This window comes from Rhinichthys klamathensis, unplaced genomic scaffold (assembly GCF_029890125.1).
Source record: "Rhinichthys klamathensis goyatoka isolate OS25496 unplaced genomic scaffold, OSU_Roscu_1.1 h1tg000234l_1, whole genome shotgun sequence".
Classification (NCBI taxonomy): Eukaryota; Metazoa; Chordata; class Actinopteri; order Cypriniformes; family Leuciscidae; genus Rhinichthys; species Rhinichthys klamathensis.
Window position 1 is genome coordinate 897,076 of NW_026606757.1, and position 24,783 is coordinate 921,858.

The 24,783-nt window shown below is 37.8% G+C and overlaps 1 protein-coding gene across 1 annotated transcript; it reads left to right on the plus strand.

The window, feature by feature from the left end:
* The first annotated feature begins 12 nt into the window (after window positions 1-12).
* Window positions 13-23,057, plus strand: ntrk2b (neurotrophic tyrosine kinase, receptor, type 2b). Its single transcript, XM_056265480.1, has 18 exons — window positions 13-606; window positions 2,641-2,715; window positions 2,796-2,867; window positions 2,965-3,033; window positions 3,142-3,287; window positions 3,392-3,546; window positions 6,780-6,912; window positions 9,048-9,362; window positions 9,458-9,475; window positions 11,500-11,517; window positions 11,864-11,892; window positions 12,688-12,787; window positions 13,659-13,847; window positions 15,509-15,639; window positions 15,785-15,957; window positions 17,049-17,289; window positions 21,620-21,778; window positions 21,982-23,057. Exons 1-18 carry the CDS (start codon window positions 392-394, stop codon window positions 22,165-22,167), a joined length of 2,424 nt encoding a protein of 807 aa, XP_056121455.1. The 5' UTR covers window positions 13-391; the 3' UTR covers window positions 22,168-23,057.
* The last annotated feature ends 1,726 nt before the right edge of the window (window positions 23,058-24,783 follow it).

Genomic DNA, 24,783 nt, shown 5'->3' on the forward strand with positions numbered 1-24,783 from the left:
TACAGCGATGGCTGAGGGAGATGCGGTCGGTAATCAATAGGCGCTTGCAGGTACGCGCTGCTGCCTCTTCACACGCGCGCGCACACGCACACTGTCTCGCTTGTTTTCTTCCTCAGCGCTGGATGTGAGACGTCAGCGTCACCACCGCAGCCCGTAGACACACACAGCCTGCGGCCACACGTTTTACCACCGCGTCTGGAAGAAGCGAAGCCCGGATAGCGCAACATATTGACACGCGAACATCCCCGTTGCGTTATCACCTTTCTGCGGAGACCAGAAAAGGCCACTCCATGACAGTCTCGCGTCGCGCACAACGTCTTTGCGCATCCCACAGCAGCGGCGTCTCATCTCGGAATTGCTGAAAATACTACAAGACATTACACAACAGTGAATGCATCGCGCTAGACCTGCTATGACCACAGGGGTTCATGGAATGGCTCGCTGGGGGTTGTGTGGGGTTTTATTCGGGCTGCTGAGGCTCAGCTCGGCTTGTCCTGTGTCGTGCTTTTGCAATGCCTCGAGGATCTCGTGTATCGATCAAGAACCAGGGATCGAGGATTTCCCTGTCTTGGTGCCAGAGTCTGATATGGAAAACATTACGGATATGTAAGTGCAGTGTTTTAGTGAGAAATAAACCGGGAGACCTGCTCCTCCAGCTTCACGGATGCGTGAAGGAAAAAAAAAAAAACATGCGCGTGTTTGTGAGCGTGTGCGCGTGAGGTGTGTGGGTAGATTCCTCAATTCGTCGAGGGACAAAATAAGTTTAGTGCAGTGCTATTCCATGACATCCACAGCCTGACCATTTCAGCCACCGCTATGAGCACGTGTGGAGTTTGCTACGATAATCCAGGGCGTGCATACGAGCTCTTGACATCAAACAAGATCATAGGGTGACATGCAACAGACATCATGTCGTGTGTGAGAGAGGATGAGAGCGGTTGAAGGGAAGGTGTCGGGGACACGGTATACAAGCAATAAGTTGACATAATAGCATATCTAAAGGTTTTTTTATATATATAAAGATGATCAGTCAGAGAATAATGTAGTGGGGCTGCTGACTCACCTCAACTGACTTTCTCTACCATAGCAGAAAAAAAAATAGAAAACACAATCGGCTTACACTCAAATTTATAAATCGGCCACATAACGACATCACTTAACTCTATTAGATGCATATCGGTGAAGATACAGCGTCCGCTTCACAGAGATTTAAATCAGTGATGATCTGATATGCATTAGGCAGCACTGACTGGCTTGAGAGACCGTCAAATGTCTTGGTGCTGGGAGAAAAATGTCCTTTAGGCCTGCCGTGAGGGAAACGCTTATAAACTGCTGTTATTTCCGAATAAAATTCCGTTTTACTCGTACATTATTCAATTAATTGTTGTGTATAGGCTAGTTGGGGAGTTGTCTAACGTGTCCGCAGAGCAATAGGCATCGGCGCCTACGCAAATATGTCACTCCGTTTCCACGACAACGGCTCACTGGACCCACTCCAGGCATGTGCGCGCGCTGTAGTGAAATCATGGCCTTTTCACGCGCACCTTTATTAACTTGTTCATATGGTGACGGTTGATGTCAAATTACCGTGGTCCGTGCGTCTATGTTAGCTGTCTCTGAAAAAAAGAGAACTGCCTGTTGATATTTTCATTTTTGCTCTAATTTTATAATCACTGTTTTTGCATGCCAGTGCAATGAAAACAGTTGGCTTGAATTTATTTTTTAGACGCATAGCTACCTTGTTAAATTATGTTCTCATATAATATTACTGAAACGTATTACGCTAGCAAAAAAGTATCATTATTTTCTTGAAAATAAACTGCAATGTAAATACCAGGCTGTACGTTTTTGTAAGGTCAATATTCAATGAAACCAATTGACTTTATTAATTATATAGTTACCTATAGTTCATATATTCTAATACTGAAACTTACTAATAAAAAAGTAACAAAAATACAATCAAAAGTAGTTTTTTATAAGGTGCCATGGTAATAACATAGTAGCCTAGTTCTTTGAAGTAGTAAGTACAATAGCATCCAAGTGTTTAGTAAGAATTTTTTAAAGAAATTAATAGGCCTACTTTTATTCAGCAAGGATGCTTGAAATTGATCGAAATTGACAATAAAGCCACTTTATTTCATTGAACTTTCTATTCATCAAAGAATTCAGGTTTTTTTTATGTTTTCACTCAAGTAATAAGCAGCACAACTGTTTTCAGCACTGATTATTATTATTTTTTAAATCGGATGCTGAAAATTCAGCTTTCCCATCACAGGATTAATTTACAAGGAAAATTGTTCAAATAGAAAAGAGTTATTTTAAATTGTTAAACTATTTCACAATATTACTATCTTTACTGAATTTTAATCAAATAAATGCAGCCCTGGCTATAGCATAAGAGACTTATTTGATCAACTTTAAAAATCATAACAACATAAAAACAACTTTTGAACAATAGTGTATATAAATCACAGGACTATGGTACAACTATGTTTTTTAACATGCCATTTCCATGATAGTTAAATATCATGATACGAAGATGAGAATCATCTTCAATAAATCATGATACTATTGTGGTATATTCATCAATGTACTACAGCACGTTTGTAAGGGTAGTAATTTTCCGTTTGCTTTCCACAGCTATATCTCAAATCAAAAAAGGCTATTTACAATTAACGAGGACCATATGAAGTTCTACTCGAATCTCAGGAATTTGTGAGTATTTGATATTTTAAGAAAATATTGACACTTTATGGAAGAGCAGGACTTATGTGAGCATTTACTGTCTCCCACAGAGCAGTGACCAATACTCACCTGACATATGTATCTACGTTGGCCTTCTTTAACAATTCTAAACTTCAATATCTGTGAGTCTATTTTTTAAAAACTTAATTGAAATGTAATTATTAAGCAAATCTGTGATGTTTTCAAAGAAATCGTCTTTTTTTTGTTTTCTATCTGTAGGAATCTGAGAGACAATAACTTATCAACACTCTCCTGGATGGCAATTCGTAATTCAAACTTGTCGACTTTGTAAGATCTTCTTTTCAATAATAACACGTACAAAACTATGTACAGTGGGCTGTTTGTGCACCATACAAAGCAGCCTTCGGTTCCTGAATCTGTTTGGGTTTGCTATAGGTTGCTCTCTGGGAACCCTTTGCAATGTGCATGTGAGAACATCTGGATCAAAGCCTGGTTGGATGATAGTGAGAAAGAGGGTCTGCAGTGTCTACTGGAAGGAGGAGGGGCAAAATCTCTCTCTAGACTCACTCTACCGTCATGTGGTAATGGAACTCAAACACTTAATGCACATCTAATTTGCACAGTTTGTGGTAAGAAGTATTAAAGCATAGTTCTTAAAAACGTGACATTTCTGTCCTTACTTCAGAGTATCCACGTGTCGAGGTCATCCCTGCTGTCGTCAGTCTAATGGCAGGAAGTGATGCTACTGTGATCTGCAGCAGTGTGTCTGGATCCCCGACCCCTGAGCTATCCTGGAGCTTAAATTCTAGTGATCATCCTCCTCTCTCAACCAGCCATGAGGTAACACCCTGTTTGCCCTTTAAGTATAAAGCTAGTTGGAATAGCATACTAACATAGTGCTCTTACTGTTTCTGCAGTATGCATATTGTAGGCAGCATGCAAATTGTCTATAGGTTTACAATACGCGGTCGACTTACTAAATGCGGAGTATTCAAACAAAAAACACTGTGTGCAATATTGTTTCCCACAATGCAACGCGCTTTACTTCACATTCCAATTTTTGTTGACGGATGTAATTATAGCCATGATGCTAAAGGGGTCATGACATGAGAAATAAATTTGGAGGATCCCAGCACTGGAAACAAGTGGATGGTTAATTTTAATGGTGTCCTGATTCGCGTCGAAGGATTATTTTTTTGTATGAAGCATTTTGTTTTGTAAATGAGGCACATTGTAATGGAGAGTTCGCAAAGAAACTTTTGTTGAAAGATGAAGCAGCATTGGATCTGACAGCAGCTGCAACACAAACTGTAAGAAAATGATTTCATAATGCTTTGTCTGTAAATGATGGTTGTATATGGATAATGTTTTCAAAACACGTGCAATAGCAAGTGGGCGTTGAAACTGTTTACTATGCGTTAGCCAATTATGCGGTGGGAGAAAAAAAATTATTTGTGAATGCCTTTGCGTTCTCTCGCAAATGTTTTGCATTCCCCAGAGAAACTGTGCGTTCACTCACAAAGAACACAAAAGTTTTGCACGCAAATGCAAACGAGCGCAAAGTTTCTCGTAGGAACACAAAAGCATTGAAATATATTTTTCCTCCCATCTCGTATTTTTTTCTATCACCATGTCCCTCTAGGGGCTCCGTAGAATACAGTGTTTAACACACTAAACTGAAGTACAGTGATCATGTTTTATGGTAGCCCTTGTCGTAGGCCTATACGGATCTGTCATCCTCACATCTGTTTTAACCTACTCCTTGCGCCAGTTTTACACATTAAGGAAGTTTAAACATTTAATCTCTGTAGCATCCTATAATGGGCTTTCAAAAATCATGACTGATCACATCGCTGAAACCACAGATGCTTGACTCCAGCCCGTGAAAGCATTATGTTTCCATTAATATTTAAAATGCTCACTATACTTACATTAAAGGAGCCTTCACCCATGGTATGGCAGCCTGTATGACAGATAAAATACACTGAGATGTAGAATAAGAACATGGATTATTTAGCTCCAGTTAATGGTGCTTTGTTCACCTGGGATGTTTGGTGTGACTGTATAGTTAAAGATGGCGAGCATCACATCATTAATCCCAACCCTGAGTATGACATGTAACTCGCCCAGCACAGTTTGTGCTACAGATATGAATGATTTTGTATGCAAAAAGATTTGTATTTTTGCCTAGTGATAAAATGACTGAAAACATCTCATAGACTCATAGAGGAGAAACAGTGAAAAGACATAGAAAATCATGGTTTCCAGCTTAAACCGGTTTTAAGGTGAAGCCAATAACATTCCCCACAGAAACAATTAAAAGAAACATTTTGAATAGTGTTTTTACTTGGTACCAGATGTGCAGAAAAAATACTGGCTAGCTTTACTGACTGCAGTAATGTTTGTGAGGTTTATTCATTTAATTTAATTGTTAGTACATAACGGAAAATATAATGCATATTTTAAAACGATATTACAATAAACATTTAAGTTGGATCTTAAGTGTAAATTCTACTTTCATAAGCTGTGCTAATTTAGCTTTTGTTTATAGTGAAATTATGTTATATTATTATGTTGACCTATTAAGTAACATTTGGCTTATAATGAAAATATATTAATTGTGTAAGTATGGTCTTTATAATAAATTATATTTGTTCTTTGAATGTTTTTGTCTTGGGGCAAATACTTTTGATTTATATTAAATACAATTTTAAATAACATTTGAGAAAAAAAAAAAAAATACAGTCCCATTTCCAGAAAACTGGGACATTTTATAAAATGCAATCAAATCAAGAATCTGTGATTTGTTAATTCTCTTGAACCTTTACTTAACTAACAAAAGTACAAAGAAAATAATAAAAAAAAGTATCCAATCTAATTGTATTTTGATTTTGATGGATGCAACACACTCCAAAAAATTTGGGACAGAGGCTAAACAAAAGTGAAAAGGTTATAGAATACCCAAGCTAAACTGTTTTGAAACAGTCCACAATAAGTATGTGAATTGGTAATAGGTGAGGGTATTGGGATTGAGGGTAAAATGAACATCTTTATAAGCAAAGACTGGTCATGGCTTTTCCAAATTTCATGCGAGAATTCTCAAACAATTCAAAAATCACATTTCTCAATGCAAGTTGCAAAGAATTCGGTGCAATAGCAAACATCTGTCGTGGTATGGGGGTTCATCAGTGCAAACGGTATGGGTGACTTGCATATGTGTGAAGGTACCATTGAGGTGAAGGCATATATTGGGATTGTACAGAGACTTATACTGCCATCAAGATGACATCTTTCAATGCCAGGCCTCATTCTGCACGTGCTACAACAGAGTGGTTTCTTAGACGTAGAAGGGATGTGCTTGATTGCCTGTCTGCAGTCCAGTTCTGTTTCTTATTGAAAATGTATGGCCTATCATGAAAACGAGAATCTGACAACAACGACCACAGACTGTTGAGCAGCGGTCTTGTATCGGGCAAAAATTCCACTTGCAAAAATGCAACACTTAGTATCCTCAATTCCCAAACTATTAAAAAGTATAATTAAAAGTAAAGGTGTTGTGACACAATGGTAAACATGCCTCTGCCCTAACTTTTTTGGAGTATGTTGCAGCCATCAAAATCAAAATCAATTGGTTTTTAAGTCGGTCAGTAAAAACATTGGAAATCTTGTCTTTTTTGTCAGTTAAATGTCCTAACTTTTCTGGAAATGGGGTTGTAAATTTGGCTGTAACAAATGAAAGAATATTTCTGGTTGGTCCAAAATTGGTCGGATTTTTCTCAGTGTACCAGAATTTCAGAAAGTTGTTTGGGTGGTCTTGCTTGACTTTGGTCAGTAAGAAACCACTTATAAATGACCCTGAATCCCCTGGAAACCACATAACAACACCCTGGCACTCACTCATAACACCCTAGCATCATGGTACCGAGTTTTACATGGCCAAGTTCACATTTTCTTTGGTAAATTTGAAAGTGTAAGTTTCAAATGGAGTCTATCTAATTCTATGAAGCATAACAACAGCCAATATTAGACTGATGTATAAACATATTCGAGTTGATGCGGTTTCTTTCTCACAGATCAGCAAAATGGAGCTTCAGTCTGTGCTGACTCTAAGTGGACTTTCACCTGATGACAACGGCAGAGAGCTCACCTGTAGTGCCGAGAACATTGTCGGCCAGAATGATGCTTCAGTCCTTCTCAATATTCTTTGTAAGAACTCAGTCTCATAAGTGGATTTGCTTTGCATTGTTTTGTTAATTTGAGTGAGCCCCAAGTTAAGTTTCATTCCAATTCCCCTCTGACAGAAGGCCTAGAGCTCAAATAGTGGTGACAAGTGGTATAGACCAAGCACACAAATTCTGTACTTGAATTAAAGAAACTTTGATGAAATTTTACTCCATAATTATATAAAAGTATAAATATTATTCCAAATTTATATAAAACCATAAACACTCCTTTTAAATTTTAAAGGACTACTACTACCGCTATTACTACTTTTTTTTCATTTTTTTTTTTTTTTCATTTTAATATGCTCCTTCCTCATGCTCAAAATACCAATTTAAAGAGAGAGGGGTTTAATGTCCTCCTAGACACTCAGATAGAATACAGCTAAAACAGGTTAGAGTTCAGTCCGACATTATTATGAATCATTCGGAGTCAGTACACTGCTCTGAGGATCATATTACTCCCAGTTCTTGGCTTATTTTTTGTTGTACAAGACTAGTTCAGTGATTTGTTAACTCGTTAGACTCGCTCCAATTGGATCACTGAATCAGAGAGTTATTAACTTATGCAATTGGATCAGACAATTACATAAATTAATCATTCATTGCAAACTGTGAACCAGTTCAACCGATTCATTGGGAGGTGATGTCATGAATTGGACATCACTATTGGATCTTGGTGCAGATCTCAAGTTAAGTATGAAAAATAATTAATGTCAAACATTGTAAGTAATTAATATTTTTCTATGATTTGTATGTTTGATGTCTTCCATTTATATTTTGACATTTTGACAAAATAATAGGATTTCAAACTGAATTTGAGGTTCTGGGTCATTTGACATGCATGTTTGTGGAGATTAGATGGCTTTCTTTAAGAGAATAAAACTATTGGGCGGTTTTTAAGAGCTCAAGATACATTTGAAAATGTGCCAAATGCTTAAGATTCAGGAAGTTTCCCCTCAAGCTATCACATTAGTCTACTGGGCCTGACAAAACTCACATTGTTGCATAATACTGCTTGAAAAACTTTTCAACACTTTCCCACTCAAAAGTTAGCTTTAAGCCTTCTGGTAGAATTTACCCATTTCATTTTATGTGGTTATTGTTGCTACTTTCATAGTTAAAGGAATAGTTGAAACATAAAGGAAAAGATTCAATGAAGATTATTTACTCACCTTCATATAATTCCAAACGCTTCCAATTCCTGGAACACAAAAGCAGATGTTTAGCACAAGGTCCAAGCTGTTCTTTTCCATAAAACAAAATACACTACCATTCAAAAGATTGGTGTCAGTAGAAATAAATTTTATTCAGCAAGGTGTGCATTTAAAAAAGTGCCAGTAAGATTTTAGAGAAAAAAAAAGTAATAAATGCTGTTCTTTAGAACTTTCCTGAAATAATCAAATAATCCTGAAATCATTTTTATCATGATTTGAACACCAAATCAGAATTTTAGAAAGATGTATGAAGGATCATGTGACTCTGAAGACTGGAATAATAGCTGCTGGAAATTCAGTTTTGTCATCACAAAAATAAATTATATATTTGTACAGTAAACTGGGGCTGAGAAGCTTTAAAACATATTTCAAATGTCCTGAAGCCACAATTCATGCTTGTGACTCAAACATGGCACATTGCAAACGCCCAGAACCAATGCAAGAAAAAAATGACTTTTCACTTAATTGACATCAAACATGGCTCATTGTATCTTGATGAGCAGCTTGGAAATTCTGCTGGAAGATTCTGCTGCTAACATAACATCTAATTTTCTCTTAACCTATCAGTGACAAACCAGTTAACCACCAGCTTTTTTAGTCTTTGACGACATCCTTTTATCCATTTTGCTTTTGGTTATGCATTGCATGTTTCTTCATGTTGTTTTGTAATATTACAGTAAGCCTCTTCATTTCTTATCATTCTCTTGTATTTCTCACCCTAGAATCCTTCTTTACTGCCCCTCCATTCCATGTGCTGTCAGACACTTTCCTGTCGTCAAACTACAGCAAATGTTTCCACGTTCCTCTTGTTTACTCCTGTGGGACATCCTGTGATTACACTTCCTCTCCTCCCCTCTCTCCTTCTTTCTTGTTCCTCTGCTCCTTCTTCTTTCTTCTGGGTCAGTTCCCCCTACTATAGTGCAGCTATACCAGCCTGTGAGGAACCAGGACTGGTGCATCCCTTTCACTGTGACGGGCAACCCAAAGCCTGATCTGCACTGGTACCACGAGGGAAAGCTACTCGAGGAGCAGCAGTACATTAGGACCGAAATCCATGAAATCACAGATACGGAGTACCACGGCTGTCTGCAGCTTGTCATTCCCACTCACATTCATAACGGCATTTACACGCTGGTGGCCAGCAACGAGTTCGGAGAGGACAGCGGAAATGTGACAGCACACTTCATGCACACACCTGATGTGGACCACTCAGGGACAGGTATGGCAGTATAATGTGATTTATTGTTATGTTATAAAATAATACAGCTTATTATAGTGTACAAGCAAACTGCAGTCATCTTTTTGTTTCCACAGAGGGAGCGTTCTATTACGGTAAGATAATTTTGGTGAATTATAGCAAGCACAATTTTAAATACAAGTAAGCTGGATGAATCTTTTTAAAGGAAATCACTCCCCAACAAAAATCTTTCACCCTAAAATCAAAATAAATAAATGAATTATATTTTGCATGAAGAAATCTGTATAAGACCTTTAAGATTTTTAGCATAGTGACAGTGTTTTTGATGAGAAGTAAGCACATTTCCCCACTAAATTCTTCATAACTGTGCTTCATTACTGTAATCCAAGGAGGAAGAAGGCAGACAAAGTACCATGGTTACCAAGTACCAAGGTGGTAATGATGGGGGGGAGGAGCCAGGCAGGCCAGGAATGGAGGAGTAGGCGAGAATCCAGAGCACAGCCAGGATGAAAGCGCACGGTGGAGTCGACGGAGGGAGGAGCCATGGTGGAGACTTGGCTGACAACACCTGTGGCGTGACTGACGGAGATGATGCCGATGGTAGTGGTGCCCTGGGCGCAGACGGATGGTCCTGGAGGCCTAGGCTGAACCGCAGCAATGAACGTCCGAGAGGGAGCCAGGGTGCCTGATGACTGAGGCGAAGCCGGTGGGACTGAGGACCGATGTGGAGCCAGAGGGAAGGCGGAGCCAGATGGCCAGACGTCTAAGTTCTTGGCTCAGGCAGGGTGAAGTCTGACCTAGGCAGAGCCAGATGGACGAGGGAGCCTGTTGGAGCCGTAAGGATGATGGTATCTGGTGAAGCTGAGGGAGGGAAGATCCAAGGTGGAGCCGACAGGTCGACGGACCGAGGTGGGGTGAGGGGATCAGGAGCTAGAGGCGGAGCCGGGGGATCCACTTGCCTGGGCGATGCTGGAGACTGAAAGACCCGATGTAGATCAACACAACTGATTGCCGTTAGAGGAGAAATTGAGGTGCTGAAGGAAACCAGCAGAGACGGGGCTGATGCGGAGGCGGGAGAGGGAGGCTGGGTGGGATCAACGACGATGACACAGACTTTGTACTGGGTGACGAAACAGGCTTTACGCAGGGCGGAACTAACGGCAATGAAGACATAGAAGACTTAGAGCTGGGCAGGACCAGCGGCGATGATGAAGGTCAGTAACAGCTCACTCTCAGTGGTGGGAGCGTGGGAGCGCTCCATTCCCTCAACCTCCACTACCACCCCCACGGTGGGACAGGATTTTTGCCGGCTCACACACCTGGTCAGACTCACTGTGGGCCTCAGGCTCCAAGGCGATGGTCGGCTTAGTCCTCTTGTCTGGCTCGTCCATCGCAGCAGATTTGAGCTCCCGTCTGCGGTGGGCTCTGGCTTAATGTTTGTGCATGGCATGGGGGGTGGTTGGCTGGGCTCTGGACCTGGCGTGGTAACGGGAGCAAGGTGGGGCTGGACGATGGTAATGGTATTTCTTTCAGCTTCGCCCACAGTGAAAGAGGATACATCCACCCAGAGCGCTAAGTTGATGTACTCAGCTAATGTCCAGCAGGTATTCCCCTGGGGCATCAGGAAGCCCGTCCAGCCCGCACCTGAAGCCCTCCAGGGTGTAGTCATCGCAGGTGGCGCGGTGACAGATTTAGTCATGAAGTCATGAAAATCATCCTGTTCGCATGCAATTATTTATTTTAAATTATTATTATAAGTTAAGTTCAGTGCAACAAATACTATACTTGACATTTTATTTTACAACACACCTTTATAAATAATTTATCATCAATTTTAAGTAATACAAATTTTATAATTACATTCATTCGCATTACAATAGACTACTACTGGCATTTGGAGTTTGTGCTTAATTGCCATGAAAATAATGCCACAATGCAAAAAAATCAAAAATTGACTGCATTTTCTTTATGCAAAATATAGTTTCATATGATAATGGGGTGAAATATTTCGTAGACATTTCTTATCAGTTTTCATTAGATTTACCCAGCTGCTGAAAAAAAATAAAAACATTGCTAAAATACAGTTTATAGAATGATATTTATCACTGAATAATTCATTTTGATTTTTTTTTTTTTTCATTTAAATGATGTAACACAGACACAACATTTAGTCCAGGTAAGACTGTTTTTTCGAGACTTTAGTTTAGACTGCATTTTCTTTATGCAAAATATAGTTTCATATGATAATGGGGTGAAATATTTCGTAGACATTTCTTATCAGTTTTCATTAGATTTACCCAGCTGCTGAAAAAATAAAAATATTGATAAAATACAGTTTATAGAATTATATTTATCACTGACTAATTCATTTTGATTTTTCTTTCCATTTAAATGATGTAACACAGACACAACATTTAGTCCAGGTAAGACTTGTTTTTTCCCTTATTGCTCACCATTTATATGTATTTGTTCAAACCTTCAGATTTTGAACTGCAATCTAAATTGTTTTGTCTGTTTTTAAGAAACCCCACCACTGGAGGACAAAGTTGCGGTATGTTTTTGTATAGAGCGATTACATGAATATTCCAGGTTAAATACGTCTTGAGTTCTATCGACAACATCTGTGGCCTGCTGTCAATTACTATAGAAAATTGGGTAACACTTTATTTTACAAGTGTATTTGTATATTACATGTAGTTACTATAGTAATATCTATAAATTATGCATAATATCATGCAACTAACCCTAAACCAAACCTAACCCTATAGTAAGTAAATGTAGTTAATTAAAGTGTAACAAAGACACCTTAAAATAAAGTGTAACCGAATTGTTCTTTCAGTTTATACTTAAACTAAAAGTCAGTGGGGTCAGCTTCCCAGAGAGTTTGAAAGCAGAAAAATGACTCTTTTAGTTTTGTTTAAGAGCCTCAGTAAATAATGTTCAAGTGATCTGTAAAGTTGTCTAAATCTTTTTTGAGGTGGTATTACTTTTGTAGGTGATTGAATTTCCCCCCAAAGACTTCATTTGTAAGAACGCATTCTTTTTTGTTTGCTTTTACAAACTGAGAGTGAAGTCACATTATTTTCGGTGGTAATCGACAGCAAGCCTCAGATACTGTTGACAGAGATTAACATATATTCACCAGGAATATTCCATTAATTGTTTGATATATTATTGGACAATTTACGTTTGCAACAATATTGTAGCCAGTGATTTCAATATAAGTGTCTTTCTTTGATACAATGCTACTTCTATAAATTCGTTAGGTTTACTGTGCTAAATCAATTCAAACTGACCCCAGATTGGAGTCACTAAGTAAAATCTACTGTATGTTTTTATATTCTAGGTTTACATAGTGGTTGGGATAGCTGTGGTTGCTTTAACTGGATGCATCATTATGTTAGTTTTCCTCAAATATGGTAGAAGCTCCAAGTTTGGTATGAAAGGTAAGTTCATCATTTAAATCTTTTCACTTCTGTCAACATGAAATCAAAATGGACCCTATTTACCTTCTTAATACATATGGTGTGCGATGCTCCCATGTATGTTATTCCAAATAAATGTAGGCATTGTTTTACCATTTAACATTTTTGGGGCCGTTTACACAATACCATTTTCAACTAGAAATGGAAAACTTTTTATGCATTTTGGCCATTCATTTACAAGACAACTGTGTTTTGGGGGCCTGAAAACAAACTTTTGAAAACGATACCGATATCCTCTCACTGTGAAAACAGTGAAGTCATGCGCATGCATATTACGTGTTCAGTCTAGGCGTGTAGTTTTTCTTTACAAAGTGACATCGCCAACTACTGGCCTGCCAGCATAACAGAGCGCTGTTAGTCATTTCCGCCGATCCGTGTGAACAGAGACAAAAGAACGCAAAGGAAAAACGTTTCTGTTTTTAGTACGTCATTGTCATGTAAACGTACCCGTATTAACTTTCAGGTCTGTCTCTATTCTATTATGGAACGCCCACTTTTCAGTTCTCATTGGAAAATAAAAAGTCCTGGTCTACATCTTGTTTAACTCGGAAATTTCGTCACATTATGTAAAGTAAAAATACTTTATTAATGGCTGGCAGATAACCTTATCTATTGCAGTAACATACAGACCACAAATATAGAATAATAACATAGAATAATATAGATTTTAATATTTATTCAAAATAATTGTTATTGTTTCCTCTTATAATAATGCACTTTTTTCAACACATTTGTATGGTATGGTTATTCATGTGTATTGATCCAGCAAAGGCTGTTCATTTCTATGGATTATTGTCTGTTTTTTTTTTTTTTTTTTTGCCCTCTCCACCAGGCTCCTCATCTGTCATCAGTAATGACGACGACTCTGCCAGCCCGCTCCACCATGTTTCCAATGGCAACAACACCCCATCATCCTCGGAGATGGGCCCAGATGCTGTTATTATCGGAATGACAAAGATTCCAGTCATCGAGAACCCCCAGTACTTCCGCAACCCTGGCAGTATGCTGAAATCGGACACTCGTGAGTTCCCGTGGCGTGTTGGGCCGTCAGCGGCCCCACTCCATCCTCTGCAATAGATTCCAGCCTAGGTTACCACTGGTCAGTTGTCATAGTAACCTCCCCTTCTATCACCATGGCGATGATATCAGGGATGGCTGACGCTGTGTAACTTAATCACTGTTAGACTGTACATTTTAGCAAGCATTCTTCATTCAAATTTTAGGATTTTAGGAACGTTGTATCTTACCAACGTGATCAGTCATTAGTGGTGTTTGCTAAGGCAAGCATCCCACCGTGCAGCTCATATGTAGGGTTATGTCAGCATGAAATCAAAATTTACCCTATTTATTTTATTATTGCATATTACTGGTCTTATTATGAATGGTTAATTCATTAATAATGAATAATTTGTACATATACTTTTTTGACCTCTAACATTATCTATCTTTAATGCCATAAATTACTCTTCCTGTGATATGAGTCACATCTCTCTGCTGATGTATGCAAGGCTCCGCCAAGGTTATCTTTAAATAAAAGTAATACATGAACTAAAACCATAAAAATGTCATTACCTGAAACAAAATAAACATTAACCGAAAAAAATAAATAGAAAAAAACTAATAAAAAAAGACAAAAACACACAACAAAATTTCTAAACCTATCTAAAATTAAAACAAAAAATAAAAACTGTTAAAAACCCAATAAAGAAAATATACGAAAAAATAAAGAAAAAAATATAGAAATATTAACATATTATACTGTATAATAATTATATTTAATAAAAAAAAACAATAAAAAAACTACTATAATAATATAATTGTGATTGGCAAAAATAATTTAGCCAATCACATTCCAGTACACAAGCTCACTTTTTACAATCCAACCAACACCTGATGGATAAACTCAAGTCTCGCCCTACATTTTCTCTCTGAATTATGTCAGTTGTAAAGTAGTAAACTTCAGTTTTTTGCATAAATGAATGACTGAACAACAACATTAAAAGGGATAGTTCACCCAAAAATGATCATTAATCATTAATTACTCATCCTCATGTCATTACAACCCTGTAAGACTTTCGTTCATCTTCAGGAACACAAATGAAGATCTCTTTGATGAAATCTGAGCAATTTCTGTCCCTCCATTGACAGCTATGCAACTACCACTTTGACGCTTCAAAAAGTTCATAAAGAGATCATAAAATGAATCCATATGAAGAACCAATGAGGTTCATTCTTGTGTTACGCAGCACGTTTGAGCTTCCACAAGAACCAATGAGGTTTGTTTTCATGCGTCAAGCAGGTTCGGTTGTGCTTCTGTTTATGTTTGCTGATCAATGTTTATATGTGAATAAAAGCCTAAATTAGATCTGTTCATCATATAAACCGATCGAGTCTCTTCATAAAATTTGGACTAAACCTCTCAATTCATATGGATTAGTTTTACGAAGTGGTAGTTACGTAGCTGTCAATGGAGGGACACAAATCGCTCAGATTTCATTAAAAAGATCTTCATTTGTTTTACGAAGATGAACGAAAGTCTTATGGGTTTGGAACAACATGAGGGGGAGTAATTTTACTGACAGAGCCCTGACAGCTGCCCACAATGCCCTAGTTTTTATATGAACAACCATCACTCAAATAGTAAAATTCTAGTTTTAACTACAAGTGTTATTTGTTTTGCAGTTGTCCAACACATAAAGCGTCACAACATTCTGTTAAAGAGGGAGCTTGGAGAAGGGGCTTTTGGAAAAGTGTTCTTGGCTGAATGCTATAACTTGTCTCCTGACCAAGAGAAGATTTTGGTGGCTGTTAAGGTATGGTATATTTACACAACAAAACATTCATTGAAATTACGCAAGTAATAGATAAATTACTAAAAAGTTAAATAAATTAAGAGATAAATTCAAGTATAAGAGATAATACAAGTAAGAGAAAATACATGGCTTTCTTGTCTCACAGACTCTGAAAGAGGCCAGCGAAAGTGGGCGAGCAGATTTCCACCGAGAGGCGGAGCTCCTGACCAACTTGCAGCATGACCACATTGTCAAGTTTTATGGCGTGTGTGTAGAAAGTGACCCCCTCATCATGGTGTTTGAATACATGAAACATGGAGACCTCAACAAGTTTCTCAGGTTTGCATGAGAGCGTTTATAACACCCACACTTACAGTTTTTATCAACATTGATGTTTTAGACAAGTTCTAGGTTACATACAAGTTTAAAGGATAGTTCACCGACAAATGTTTTGTTTCATCATTTACTCTCATGTTGTATGAATTTTTACTTTTGTCCTTAGAGTGAAAGTTAGAGAGGTCCAAACCTACCTTGCTCCACTTTAGACATTCTACTAGCTATAAGTAACAACATCATGTCAACTAACTCTCATTAGAGTTTTAGTAGACTGCAGTAGACTGTTAGGTTAGGTGTTAGGGTAACTAAAATAAGTTGACACTGTTGAGGGACTAATAATAACTCAAAATAAAGTGTTAGCAGATATTAAGCAGACAGCTTACTAAAACTCGAATGAGAGTTATTTGACATGTATTTGCAAAGTTGCTTATAGTTAGTAGAATGTCTAAAGTGGACCATTGAAATAAAGTGTTACCAAAATATCTTCTCATGTGTTCTACAGAAAAAGAAAGTCATACAGGTTTGGAAAGCAAATATTTGTGACCCTTGCTAGCAAAAGGAGTCTGAATGCGCACAGGCTAATTCTGAGCTACAGGCAAAACAAGTGAAAAATCTCAATTTTGGTTGATTTTGAGGATTTCACCAAAATGAGTTCATTAAGCCCTGTGTAGCGATCCCAATGCTGCCTCCAAATAGCAATTAAACTTATAAAAGTATCTTTATTTGTGTTTTTTTCTGAGAGGAGTACATTTCCTTTATCCATGAAAAGTGCAGTTTTTCTCTGCTCGCTTCTCGCGCTTCATTTTTGAAAATTTGCTCATTCCGACTCCTTTTGCCAGCATTTGTGTAAAGCAATGCATATACAATGGAAGTTTTTGGGGAAGTAAATGTGAAGCTAATAATCCTAAAGAAAATGGATTATTTCAATAAAGAAATTGTTCAGTTGATCTGTAAAGTTTAAGTCTAAGTAAGTTGAAAAACTGAATATGGCTTTACAAGACTTTTCATACAAACGTGTGACGTCCGCTTTTTTCAGTCATACACATGATTATATACACTCGATCATACACATATTTTCATCCTCTCTCTCTCAGGGCTCATGGTCCAGATGCGGTGCTGATGGCGGACGGACAGCAGAGTTTGATGGTGGAGTTGACTCAGCCTCAGATGTTGCACATTGCTCAGCAGATAGCAGCAGGCATGGTGTATCTGGCTTCACAGCATTTTGTGCACAGAGACCTGGCCACACGTAACTGCTTGGTGGGAGAGAACCTGCTTGTCAAGATAGGAGACTTTGGCATGTCCAGAGATGTGTACAGCACCGACTACTATAGGGTAAGTTTGGGTCCCCTTGGAAAGGTCCATATTGCTCCATATAAAAGGTCCATATATGGTCCTTTTAGTCTGAGGAACCCAAAATCTACTCGAAATTTCTTATTTCATTTAAATCTGAATGCATGACTACATTATATATGATCATACAGAAATAAAATAATTATATAAAAAGAGAATTTTAGATAATAACTTCCTTTTAACAAACATGAACAACAGCGTTAACAAAATTATCCACCATATAGATTGGAGGGACAGATTTTAGTCATTGACCCATATGAATTTTTCACCGGTTGATTCTTAAATTATTATATTTTGTACACTATACATCTCCCAAAATTGATTATATCAATGTTGAATATTCTACTGAATTTGAACCACTGAATTTGTGGAAGCAAATTTGTAAAGCAAAATGGAATGGAAATAAAATGGACTGAAAATTTCCTGTACTATTATAGGTGGTATTTTAAATATAACATATTTTGGAAATGAAATCTGGAGGGTATATTCACAGCTTAAATATAGAGCCATGGTGAATTTCAGCCCCCAAAATGCAAGCCCTGAAAATACAATACATTAAAATACAAGCACTGTTAATGCAATGCATTTTTTTATTTATTTGTGTAATTCAACATGCTTTTTTGTTTTAAAGACATGTCACTAATTTACTTCCATAGGGTTTGTTAATCAATATGAATTAACTATTAATGTGAATTAACTATTCTCTCTCTCTCAGTTACTTAAAATATATTTCAAAATATGTTGCTTTGGTTATGTTACAGCAAAAAAAAGGTAGTTGTTTGTGTTGTTAGGCTCAAAGCTGCATTTTTTTTATTTGTGACACCAAATAGAATTGCAAAAAGAAAGACTGTTTTTGAAGAAAACTTTTGATTGAGCCAATGTTGCCATGATGACGCCCAAGTAAGCATTTTGCAATTGTGTTTGTTGCCACTAATAGCACAACAAATGACATATTACAGTGTTCAGAACCAATAATTTCAAAACGAATTAGAACCAGCCTATTGCAGCCAACATGTGATGCAACAAGAATTGCTAGAGGACTTTTATGGCTCGTTTCCACTGAGCGGTACGGTACGGAACGGTACAGTACAGTACGGTTCGGGTCGGTAAACCATGATCCGGCTAGCGTTTCCACCGCCAACAGTACCCTTACTTGATAGGCGTGGTGTTTGCCGGAAAGAAGCGATCGACGTCATTTTCGCGCGAAGAAGAAAGCGACATATAAACAACAATGGATGACATACTGCAGATCTTGTTCTTGCTTGTTCTCAATACCAAGTAGCCTACGCTAAGTCCGACTCAGGAGAATGACTCCCGAGGACGCGAGTCCAGTAATTCTGCTAATGGAACAGCAGTATTTCAACTGTATATTAAAGAATGGCGCTTCTAATGCCCTTGTAGCACGCGCAAGTGACGATACTCTGTCAACCAATCAACGTTCTGCAGTGAGTCTAGCTCCACCTTTTAGTACCGTACCACTGTGCTAGGTACCCCAACGGAAGGGTACCCAAAAAGTGGTACGGTACGGTTCACAACTTTTGACAGTGGAAACGTAAATAATTGCGTACCGTACCGTACCGCTCAGTGGAAACGAGCCATTAAAGTTCTAGTTTGGGTTATTATTTACCAATCACACCTCTCCCTTTTGTTTCCTGACATTTCTTATTTGTCAGTTAAAGGCAAAACACTTTTTAAAAAATCTGTTCTAATTTGTTGAACACAAAATCAAAGGGCAGTTTGTATATGTCCATAATGGATAATATGACTTATTTTTGACTGATCATTTTCCTCATGAACACTTTTGTTTGTATGATTTATTATGACTAATAATTATTTAAATGCATGCATCTGAACAGCTGATTAAATACTGTAAATATGAAAGTGCCTCAAAAACCAACAGTTCCCCACAGTGAGTTCTTCCAGAAAAAGCCCAGACCATCTGACACTGAAGGGCTCTCCCAAACCTCCATGCTGCCAACACAGCCGGAAACACTCTGCTGTGTCAGCAGCCGTGTGTGTGTGTGTGTGTGTGTGTGATGAAGGAATATCAGCTTCCTCTGCTGTATAACAAGAGGAAAAAACAGGATTTTGTCATTGCATGATTTCCAGGAATCCTGCAATGCAATGTCAAGAAAATGAGGTCAAATTGTTTTAGGTTTTGCGATAAACTAGACATTGTGGCAAAGCACTGTAGTCAGCAGGCACCTGGTGGACTTATATTAGACATTAGCCACAAACTGCATGTTTCATATCAAGCTAATTCTCTCCTGTTTGCTGTTAATGCCCCATATGCTCAATCTGAGGGTGGATGAAGTGTCTCCCGTTTATGCAAGCACGATTTTCAATGCCACAATTCCTATTCTTCTGGTCTTGAATGAGTGGAAAGTTCATTGTGCTATCTAATGAATTGTTCACTTAAATATGACATTTATCATCACTTACTCATTCTCATGCTTTTTTGAAGCCACAGCTTTGTGAAAGAGACCCAAAATTTTTGAAAATATTTCCCTTCTGTGTTAGCTCTCCAATCTCATTTACACTTCTGCCACATTGTGATTAGTCATGATACACAAGAACCAATGACATCTGGTACTTGAGAGCTGGAATAGAGGGGAAGCTTAACAATGAATCCTGTCTGTTCTCCGCAAAGCTATTCTATAGCTTCAGAAGACTTGGTATATAGCACACAACTTGATTTAAAACTATTCTGGTTGTAATGTAAGGGAACTTAGGTTTAGGTTCAATGGTATTACTTAGTTATTACCCAGTTATTGAAATAACATGACTGTTCAAAAGTTTGGGGTTGGTACCATAAAGGTAACACTTTCTATAGACCATGCTTATAATGAATTATAGCTCCATTTATACTTATTTATAAGTAAGTATTATTATTTTATAAATACATTTATAAAGACCTATGCTGCATTATAAGAACAGTTATAGTTATATTTTTGTATTTATATAATTTTTTGAACTACTTATAAGTTATGCATTTGCCTTTTCAATGTGCATGCTCATTATCCATTATACACAGGTTTTTAAGTATTAATTAGGCAGTCGTATGGTTCCAGGAATATATTTATAAAGATACAGCATGCATTGCTAATGTTATTATATTATAGTTAAAATCACTTTTTAGTAATTCAGATTTATTTCTGTCAAATAAGTGAATATATTGATATAAATAGCCGTGTTGTGTTCATATAAATACTTATTGTGAGTGATAATACAGTTACTAACCTCTATAAATGCATCATTGATGTCTTTAAGTAAAGTGAAAACATAGGATGCAATTTTCCTAAAGCAAATGTTAAGAAATCATGAAGATGTGCTCATTATACATTTTACGTTGTTTACTTGTAAATGTAACTAATGAACAATAATTTCTGTAATAAAATAAAGAAAAGAGTCTTTATGAATATATTTATAGAATAGTATTACTTACTTATAAACAAGTATAAATGGTGCTATAATTCATTATAAGCATGGGCTTCATAGAAAGTGTTACCCAATTTCTTTTAAAGTTATTATGCTCTCAAAATTGTATCAAAATACAGTAAAAACAGTAATATTGTGGAATATTATTACAATTTAAAAGAACTATTTTCTATTTTAATCATTTTAAAATGTAATGTATTGCTGTGAACAAAGCTGATTTTTCAGCATCATTATGCTGATTTGGTGCTCAAGACACATTTCTTATTATCATCAATGTTGAAAACAGTTGTTCTGCTTAATTTTTTTGTTCAGGATTCTTTGATGAATAGAAAATTATTGAAATCATTAGTAAAATTATTAATGTCTTTACTGTTTTTTTTTTTTTTTTACCAATTTAAAGCATCCTTGAATAAATTGATTAATTTCTTAAAAAAAAAAATATATATATTTAGTCAATAGTCCTTTCGTATGCAAATAATATTGTTTTAAAAAATAAACGTCTATTATCTATTGATACCGATGACAGAACACTGCAATACAGTACTGTACCAAATTTTTTAACAGTGTCGTAAAATGACTAGTGTTTTTAAATATTAATTGTTAGATGATGAAAAAGGTAATCTAAATGTCAAAATAAGCAAAGTTAGCATGCACAATTAAATATCAAATGTCAACCAATTCATACAAATAAAACATCTCCTTTATTGGCAGATAACTAATATAGTACTGATGTATTGTGCATCCCTTAAATGTATATAGTTTACTTTGCTTATTAAAGAGACACTATTATTGAAGTGGTAGGAGATGGATATAACAAGTGCATGTGCTTCTATCACTCACTGAACCCACTGTGAATCTGTATGTCTTCTATCAGGTGGGTGGTCACACCATGCTGCCCATCCGCTGGATGCCCCCAGAGAGCATCATGTACAGGAGATTCACCACAGAGAGTGACGTTTGGAGTCTGGGTGTGGTACTCTGGGAAATCTTTACCTACGGCAAGCAACCCTGGTACCAGCTCTCAAACAACGAGGTAAGACATCATCAGATGTTACGTACCTAATCATACATGACCTGCATCTTATATATTCACAAGTAGGGAGGGAAGTTTGATCATTCACACACATCGATTACTTTTACCTTGTAAAAACTACTGTTTCTAGGCAGACAGATGCACCCTTAGAGGAGCCTGCATTCAGTTGTCATTCTGGACCGTGTTTGTGCTGCCTCCTGCAGGTGATCGAGTGTATCACACAGGGACGGGTGTTGCAGAGACCTCGTACTTGCCCCAAAGAGGTGTATGACCTAATGCTGGGCTGCTGGCAGAGGGAGCCCTACATGAGACTCAACATCAAAGAAATCCACAATCTGCTCCAGAGCCTGGCCAAGGCATCGCCTGTTTACCTGGACATCCTGGGCTGATCCGTTTGCCAGTATGGGTGTGTAATTGTTAGTGAGGAAGAGTGTGTGAATGCATGGTATAAAAGGAGTAAGGGATGGAATATAATTTGAATGATTGAATGTAGATTCATATAGAGAGTGTGTGTGTGTGTGTGTGTGTGTGTGTGTGTGTTCATAAAAATGGCTTGTGCTTCAGCCTTCTCACCACATAGACTAAAGGCCTTAAAGTTGACTGTGTGCATTGCTTTGAGTTTTTCCAATGTTTGGACATGTCCATATCTGTATTGCATCATTGTGTTTTCTAAAAACCCCAAATGGTCTACAGACGGAAACATCTGATTGTTGTAAATATGCATCAGAGACAATGCAGACCTTTTGTTTTAGTTCCTTTTTGAAAAAGGTAACTCGGTTTGGGAAAGTTTACACTTGTTTTTCTGTCACCATTTGTTTATCGAGATGGACAAAATTTGGACTTGATAAGGACCCAGCCATTAGCACAACCGCTGATGACACCCTGGCGACATTCTGGCAGATCGCAATACTATTCGCAAATTATTGAGTAACAATCATGGAACTGCCATTCATGTTTCATTTGGAATTTTTTTAAACACATCTGATATCATTTTAGACTATTCTGTGCCAAGTTTTGATGTCCAACGCTGAGGTTGATGAAAGGCGTTTTTGGACGTCTCAGTGCACCATCTAACTCAGTGCGAACTTTGTAATAGAAGCACAGCGACAAAGACTCCTCCAATTATCATTTTTTTTCTTCGGAAGAGGCTTGAGGTTGGACATAGTGTTTGGAGTGAGCACAGAGGCAAAGTCACCAGCAGTGGCACTGACGTCTTTGTTTGGCTCCCTGGCCATATGCGCTGAAGTTCTGATTCAAAGGGCACTTGTCTCTCCAACTGTGGTTCGAAGAACAATGGGAGAGATGCTGTTCTTGTGTCAATCAATGGTAACATCTTTTTTTCTTTTTTTTTACCTCAGGGTGCTTACACACTAGAAATTGATCTGATAGACTGACCATCCGTCCGTGGTATTTCCCTGCCTTCAGCCCAATATACATAGGTTTTGGAGAATGGATGGATGGATAGAGCTGGGGCAGTTTGAAATCAAGCTGGAAACACAGCCAATTGGATTTCTGAAAGCACAAGTGGACCCGCCTCCCTGATCAAATCGACGAATTCCCAGCGTTCTCCGACAAGGCATAAACTAGTGTGTAGGCGCCCTTGTCATTGTCATGTTGCAATTTGATGGACCTTGCCTTTGCAAAGACTGAAGATTTTTATCTTAACTGTTCCTGGGGAGAACAAACCATAGATGTTGTCCATAATGCAACCAACCTGCCTGAACAGCTGGATTTGATTTGCTCTCTGATTATTCATTATTACGTTTATGTAACAATTGCGAAATAACTGCTAAATAATATGTGTATGTGATAATCTATGATCGATTTGTTTTCGATGTATTGTGGTCCGTTTCAAAGCGATGGGCTTGGTGGGCACTGTGAAGTGAATGTTCATGTGAGAACGACACAAGTCGTACTGTCCCTGAGGTCACGACAGGAAGACCCAATGAAGGGACTGTCCCGATTCAACTTGTGTTCCAACCCCACCAAACAAGTTACCAGAGGAGGGACTAAATGGAAACTTAAATTGTCATTATCAGAGGACATTATACATTGCCTTTGGAAAGTATTTAGAAACTGTCTTTTTTTTCTCACAGTTCGTTATGTTGTAGCCCTGTGATTTTTTTTTTTTTACATCAGTCAACACTCCAAAGAAAATAACAAATGTGTGAAAACTTTGCAAATGTATTTAAAAGGAAAAACTGAAATATCACAATGATTTACGTATTCAGACCCTCAACTCAGTACCCGGCTAAATCACTTTCGGTAGCGATTACATCCTAGAGTATTTTTGGATGTGATGTGACAAGCTTTGCGCACCTGGATTTAAGGATTTTCTGCCTTATTTTCTGCAAATTCTTTCAAGCCATGTCAGGTTGGATGGGGACTGTTGGTGGACAGAGATTGTCAGGTCTCTCCGGAGACGTTTGATTCATCTGGTTGCATCACTCGAGAACATTCATAGAGTTGTCCTTAAGCCACACTTGCATTGTCTTGGCTGTGTGCTTAGTTTGGAGGTGTACCTTTGGACCAGTCTAAAGTCTTGAGAGCTCTGCAGCTTTCCTTCTATAGTAACCAGTTTCTCAGTCCCTGCGTCTGAAAAACACCCCCACTGCTTCATTGTTGGGATGGTATTGCACAGGTGACAAGAGGTGCCTGGTTTCCTCCACATGTGATGCTCAGAATCGAGGTTCATCCGACCAGAGAATCTTGTTTCTCAGTCTGAGAGCCATTTAGCTGCCGTTTTGTGCAAATTCCAAGCATGCTTTCATCAGTCTTGCACTGAGGCCAGTTTTTCATCTGTTAGTTAGACCTTAAATAGACAGGTGTGTGCATTTCCAAATCACGTCCAATCAATTAAATTCGGCACAGGTGGACTTCAGTCGAAGAGTAGATATATCTCAGATGATCCAGAGAAATGGGATTCTGAGCTAAATTTCAAGTGTCTCGGCAAAGAGTCTGAATACTTATGTCAATGTGATATTTCAGTTTTTGATTTGTAATAC